This window comes from Austrofundulus limnaeus, unplaced genomic scaffold, assembly GCF_001266775.1.
Source record: "Austrofundulus limnaeus strain Quisiro unplaced genomic scaffold, Austrofundulus_limnaeus-1.0 Scaffold173, whole genome shotgun sequence".
Taxonomy (NCBI): Eukaryota; Metazoa; Chordata; class Actinopteri; order Cyprinodontiformes; family Rivulidae; genus Austrofundulus; species Austrofundulus limnaeus.
In genome coordinates this window covers 256,633-264,030 of record NW_013952575.1, presented here as the reverse complement: position 1 = coordinate 264,030, position 7,398 = coordinate 256,633, and the positions used below count along the sequence as shown (strand labels likewise).

The 7,398-nt window shown below is 35.2% G+C and overlaps 1 protein-coding gene across 1 annotated transcript in view; it reads left to right on the top strand.

Annotated features, from left to right (window-relative positions):
- Positions 1–7,398, top strand: part of LOC106523995 (sodium channel subunit beta-4) — a 13,745-nt gene that overhangs the window by 1,854 nt on the left and 4,493 nt on the right. Inside the window, exon 2 of the mRNA XM_014017611.1 lies at positions 6,979–7,142. Coding sequence (XP_013873065.1) covers positions 6,979–7,142 — 164 coding nt within the window. The remainder of the gene's footprint in view (positions 1–6,978; positions 7,143–7,398) is intronic.

Here is a 7,398-nt window from a genome sequence, read left to right as displayed (position 1 = left end):
TACTATAGATCACAAAAAATGCAATATATTGAGATGCTGTTGACACATCTTTTAAAATTAAGTTAAGAATTATGAATTTGAAGAAGTCAACGATAAAGAAGAGAACAAAAAGAAAGTGAAAAAAAGAACAAGAAAAACAAGAAGGTGATGCCATTGCAGGTCAGTCAACGAGGTGACCTGTTGTTTAAAGTGTTTATATTAGCTGTCAGTTCAAATAAAACTTTATAATCCCCAGGAGACAATTTGTTGTGCAGACAGCAGTGGAAAAAAAACAATATACATAAAAAATAAATAAATAAAAGAATTCCATGTTAATCATTATGATTTAAACCTGGAATTGATCAGGCTGATAGCAGCTGGTATAAAAGATTTTTTCAGTCTGTTTATCTTACAATATGGCATTCTGTATATACCCAAGGTAAAAGTGAAAACTCAGCCCACAAAAGAAGGCTAGGATCAGCCAAAATGATTCTAGCCTTCATTAAAGACCTGGAATTATAGAGATCAGGTCAGATCAGTTCATTAAAACAAGCCAGCAGTTTTACAACAAATCTTGACACTTACAAGCAATTCTTATTTTTGATGGAAAACGACCCCTGCCAAGTGAACAAAGCAAAAGTGAGAACTAATTCAATAAGCCCAGTATAATAGATAATGCTAAATACAAGTCTGACTTCCATTTATCCATCCATTCATCTGTCCATTATCTGCTGCTTGTTCTGGAGCCAGATTGTGATGGCAGAAGCTTAAGCATGGAGGCCCAGACATCTTGTTACACAGACACCTCTCCTAGTTCTTTCARGAAGATTCCARGGTGTTCCCAAGCCAGCCAAGATACATCTCTACAGCATCTYATGGGTCTTTCTTGTGGGTCCCCTCTCAGTTGGACATGCCTAGTACATATGAGGTGTCCAGGGTGCAATATTACTAAATACTGGAACCTCCTCAACTGGCTCTTCTCAATGGGCAGTAGAAGTGACTCTACTCCAAGTATCTTTTAACCTTATCTTGAAGGGAGAGCCCCTCTAACTTGCAGAGAAAACTCATTTTAACCACCTGTATCTGCAATCTKGTTCTTTCAGTCACCACATATAGTCTCTGACCATTAATAAGCGTAGCAAAGAAAATAAGCCATGAGAACGTAGGTAGACCAGTAAACAGAGAGTTTTGYCACAAGGACTGGTACAGTTTGTAATACTGCAGAATCTGCACCTGTCTTCTGTTGATTTTGTGCCCCTTTCTTTTCTTACTTGTGAACAAAACATTGAGATCCTTAAATTCATCTATATAAGGTAGCTCCTCATTCCAGGGCAGTCCATCCTTTTTCCACTGATCTGAACTTCCACAAATGCACATTTAAAATATTTAGGGGTAGTACTCTCCCTCACTTTTTATTCACATATGTTTGTTAAACTAAACACAATCAAATTGCTCCATGATAATGTAAAACAATAGAATTGTTCAGCTGTTTGAATGTATTGTCATTGCAGAAACATGGCCATATCAGCAGTCAGTATGTATATTTTTACAACTAGAATAGAATAGAATATGTAAATTCAATATGTAAATTCTGTTTTATTGGTATACGTAACCTGTTCTAAACTCTGTGATACAGTTCTAATAAGGGTAAATAGGCCACATTTTAAGCACTTTTTGTTGATTATTGAACAAAATAACCACAATATGAGTTCTGTGAACATGCATATGGTCAGTTTTCCAACTAAATACTCATATTTCCTCCTAAAGCTGAGAATGTTAAGCATTTGTTCTGATGAGAACTTCCTGTGTGTGTGTGTGTGTGTGTGGTCTTTATTTTATTTATTTTTATTTCAATTCCATTACTTCTTGTAAATTCCTGTATATGAGTGACTCAAATACATCAGATATGCAAACATAGAAAAAATGACAAATATAATAAGATTTTTTCTTCTTATGCTACCTTTCATTTAATTTCATTTGTGATTTGTATTCTTTTTGTACATTGAATTTATGTTGATTTTTAAAAGTAATGAATAAACTTAAAAAGTATTTGCATTCTTTGCTGAGGTGTCACCATGATGTCTACATTAACCTCCACAAAATGGTGATAAGACTCCACGATAATGGTCTGTGTGAGGCCTGTGGCATTGAATTAGAGACATCGTTGCACTATTTAGGTCACTGCAAAACTCTGAGCAGTTAAATAAATATAATACGTGGGGAACCCTTAATGGATTCTGAGAAGTTTAGAACAGTGTTTCAGACCTGGTGTTCTACATCTGAGGGGTGTTTGAATAAACCCTATTATTTATTTTTAGGGAGCACAATGAGTCCACATGATCCTTGCTCATATAGTTTTTAATTTATTTTTTTATCCCTCCCCCACTCACCAATACTAATGATGTCTCCATTACACCTTGTTCCATTTTTCTTTTTTTTTAATGTTTTAATGTGCCAGACTTTTTAGTCCTGTAATGTAAATAAATAAATAAATTAATCTTACAAGTGATGACATTTTGAGGGTTTTTTATTCTAAGACAAACCACTTAGTTTACCTCACAATAAATAAATCATTTAAAATGTAAAAGTATAGAGATTTATATTGTCTAAACTCAACAAAATAACACTTTAAGTTTACAAAGGAGTTTTGCTGAAAACATTTCAGGAAACAGTAAGTTAATTAGTCAAAAAGATTTCAAACAAAATGCAAGYGCAACTTTCAGTTTTATTTGCTCTCAAACATCAGTCTGACAAACATTTTACTCCAAATTTTACAGCACATCTGAAAAAAAAAAAAAAAAACAGCATACAGCCAAAAGTACCGGTACAATAAGAAATGACAAAGAAGAGAAAGCTGGTTGAGTTTTGTTAAAGCAGTTAGCAATAATCCTTCAGTATTCTACATGTAAACGTGATACATTTTCTAAATGTTGTTAGCTTTTTGTGTAGCTATCACTTTACCCTCATTCAGTGTGTTGAGCTGAGGTGTGAATAAGAACATACGTTTTCCAACATCAACAGCTCCACTCACTGAGTTATGTGGCTGCTGATGACACAGTGCTTTGCACTGCTGCCACTCATTTATGAACCGTACCTTTTTTTATTCAGTTACCCCTTCAATGACTTTAAACATTACAACTCTTCCATTAGATGTTTCTTCATTTGTTTCATTTCTGTATCCCCACACCTCCTGTGTACACCTGTCCCATCGCTCTCTTTTTTTTCCTCATATGGGTAACAGTGTCCTCTCGGTTCTTTATGTGTCCACTCTGAAATACATTGACCCTTCAGTATCTGGCCTAGTTAAAAATAAATAAATAAATAAAAAATTAAAAAGAGATCACCTTGACAATCATTCAAGGGCACACACACTTTCAGTTGCTTTCCTACCACCAGTGATTCAGATATTGATGTTTCCAAACTGGGACAAGGAGATACTTGATAGTGGGGCTAAAAATATCACATCCCGCCCTATTACTCATGTACGCACATCCACAAGTGTGAATATCAGTGTTCCCTGCACAGATACATACACTTACACAAATGTAAAGACCTCTATGAAGCACTAGTATGTGACTCTAAACGTGGAAAAATGCTGCAAAAACAAGAGTGCAGATGAGTACAGGAGCATGAAGAGAAAAGTGAAAGGATTTATAGCATGAAGGTATCAAATCTATTTCTAGGTTTTTGAGTGGACACTTCCTAGATATGTAAACAATCAAGCTTCCACTTAATGATGAGGATGTACAGAGTCAGGCATTTCAGAGAGAGATTTCACCAGTGTTCTTCTACAGTTTCATTACACCATATTTGTTTTACAGACCATGCAGATTTCAAAAACGGTTCACAAGTATTGTGCACATACAAAATTCCTACACCCATTCATCCATCCATTTTCTTTACCCACATTTTCTTTCCAAGTCACAGGGGAGCTGGTACCTATTTGTAGCAGTCATTGTGAGAAAGGTGGGGTATACCCTGTGCAGGTTGCAAGCTGATCACAGGGCCACATAAAGACAAATGAGACAAACGACATTCACCCTCTCACTCACAACTAGGGGCACTTTTAGAGCAACCGATTAACCTAACATGCATGTTTTTTGGTCTGTGGGAGGACAACTGAATATCCAGAGAAAACCGACGTGTGCAGAGGGATAACATGCAAACTCGAGACAGAATGACCCCATGCAGGGAGCTGAACATGCGACCTTCTTAATGTGAGATAAAAATCTCTAATCACTGATCCTCTGTGCTCCCAAACTCATATTTACTTAGCATATTTTTATGCCAGCACTGCACCAACAGATTTTGGTTTCAACATATCATATATGACATTTTGTGCTGTCATTTTTGACTGGCCTTCAAGAAGAACCATAAAAAAGAGACAATATGCATCAATAATACAACTTTTAAATAGAAGCTAATGTGATACTAATACATGTGTGAGTGTGACGTCTACTGAAGTACTATATTTTAAAAAAAGTTTTTATTTTATTTTATTTTTATTTTTAACATTTGCTTAGGGATTTTAGATTTGTATTAGTATTTAAAAAAGCAATTCTCTCCTCTGGAGTCCAAACTTTAATATATACAGTATATATCAATATAAGGTTGTTTTACGGTATAGATAAATGGTCAATACAGAAAAACTGACCTCACTGTAAAATTAGTATCACAGAGGCCAACAGTAACTTGATTGTGCAAGTGGGATGATGAAAAAAAAATACATTGGCAAATAAACAATGACTGACATGCTTGTTCATACTCTGTAGTATATACAAAAATGACTGAAATACCATAATCATGTTACTCATTTGGCTTTAGTTTACTTTTTACATTGAAGATTGGTATCAGGTGTAGGATGGAGGTGCATTGCATGAGCATTATCATACATTTCTTGTAGTTTTTTAATTACTTGTTAAAGAAGAGATTTTAATGCCAACATCGAATAGTAAATACTGATTTTATTCAATAATAAAAAAGTAAAGTTAATAAAAAAACAGTGTCCTTTGTTATCATTTCTTATATACAAGTTGATATAAAGTTTTCACAGACACACAGACAACAACATGTACTCTAACCATGTCCAAGTGCAATGTGATCCTGAGGAGGCTGGTGTCGACGAGAGCATTTATGCATTTATAAATAGTCCCAGAGTGTGGGAGAGACATCAGAGAAACAATCTAAGAATTACACCAGCTGTTGTTGCAAAACCAACATTACATAGCTAGCAAAATCCAAATGCCAAAAAAGAAAATTATAAAAACTAACAAGCAGTTTATTTATTTATTTATTTAGTAAATGAAAGAGATTAGTAACATTAGTAACTAATATTTTGCAGTAAAACATTTTTTACTTTTTTGATAGAATAGAAGCCTTACATTTCTCACATGCTACCACTGAGGTTAGAACACATCTCAATCCTATCACATCCCATGTGGGCTCTGGTGGAAACCAGATCCRAGGTCAGAGTCCTACCATAAAACAGTGTCCACAGCAATGTGAACAGAGACAGTCGTGACAGTAGAAAATCACAAGAACTTTTGGATTTTTGCAACATTTCAATGTTGTTCATCCCCCCCTGAGACCCAAGTTTTTGTTTGATGTGCATTCTCTTCCTCCAAGATGCATGGGATTATTTATTTATTTATTTATTTATTTATTTATTTATTTATTTGTTTGTTTGTTTGTTTGTTTGTTTGTTTATTTAGTTTTGCAAAATTAAAACCAATGTCCTCATATGCGGATACAGGGTCTGAAAATGTCATGTTTGTTGGGGAGTACCTGAGCCACTTGAGAAACTTCATGATAGCTTTTCCAGGGTACCATTTTTCTAGGTATAGTTAACTGATTTAACAAATGTACAGATTACAATAATCATTATGCTTGTAAACTGTTCAAAATAGTACCAGATTTGTCCAACCACATGGTACCATCAGTAACAAAATTATAGTCCCACTGTCCTCAAATGAGGCCTTCATCTATACAAACGTTGTATTTTGCAACAATTGCAAAACAGTCACATTTGTATGCCTTATGAAACTAAATATGCATGTGCTTAAATAGACTACTGTTTCAAACGTGCAACATGATTTGGATTTTTACTTTGCTCATTTTTTCTGATGAGATCTGCTGTATAAACGTTTTACTAGGATTCCTGCCATCTCTTTTTCACTGGACAAAGTGTATTGTGACCACTACATGGTGCTAGTAGTGTCTCTAATTGGACCAATGGGTCAAAGTTGAAAAAAAATGAAGTATGGTGCAGAGAGGCAAACATTAAATGCCATTGTATAAAAACATGGGGTCTCAAGATGGCTTTGCATCTCCTTACTGGTCTTACTCCCATCAGAGTGAACATCTACACATCCATCCATCAGAGGATGTTTCCCTGGGCGCTTACTAACCACATCTTGAAAATGAACACTTCTCAAATGACAGCTGCTTATTCTCACTGCTGCAAGACTTTGGTGGAGGCTCTGGCCAGAGAAGTCAATGTAGCTTTATTTTTCCTACAGTAGACGACATCGCACCTTACTGCTGCAAAATTTCGATGAATCCATTTATCGACTTGTTTGGGACGTAGAGGCTCATTTGAACGGCAATAAAAATCATTAAAGGACATTATTGAGAAGTTATCCACTTTAATAAAGTTAAACTCTCCTTTCCTGGTGCCTCTGTTTTTCTGAAAAAGCTCCAGGACTTTCCGCCATCTTCCCCATCTTCCATTAACGTGAATGTAATTCAATGTGGAACAAATAGGGTTATTCTAGACAGTGAGCTGTAAAAAATATCTGATTTGTTTAGACTGAGTTCTCAGTCTGAGTAAATAATGCTGACACCTTCTCTCTCAGCCACTTACTGAGTATGTTGGTTTGATAATGCAAATGTCATTTTTTTGTGTTTTTAGTAACATTTTCATTGCATTTTTTAATCAAAAACACAATTAACACACATCATGTTTTTAAACTTTGCACTTTTTTTCTCTTCAATTTTCAGGTGTATGGAGTGTAGATGGACTAGAGGTTTCAACGGGTAAGGTTTCTTCGATTGAAGCAATGAATGGCTCCACGGTTTTGCTGCCCTGCACTTACTCCTCTTGTATTGGCATTCAAAACCTCTACTTCAGCTGGAAATTTAATGACAATGGGACCCATTTGAAGGTTTGAAAAATGATCCTCACACAGTCGCACAAAAATATATAAACGCAGTTTTTTAAACCTGCAGACTTTCTTCCCTGGGGCTTTACATCCCCTTCTGGGTTGTACTTAGCCTCAGTTTCCTGTTGCTGCCTTACAGTTGTTAAAAACATTTTGGTGGTCATCCCTTTTTCAGTGCAAACATTTTTCATTTTATTTTATTTTTTTGTTAAAAAATGTTTTCTTTTAACTTTGTGGAAAATTTGAACCATTTTGGTTC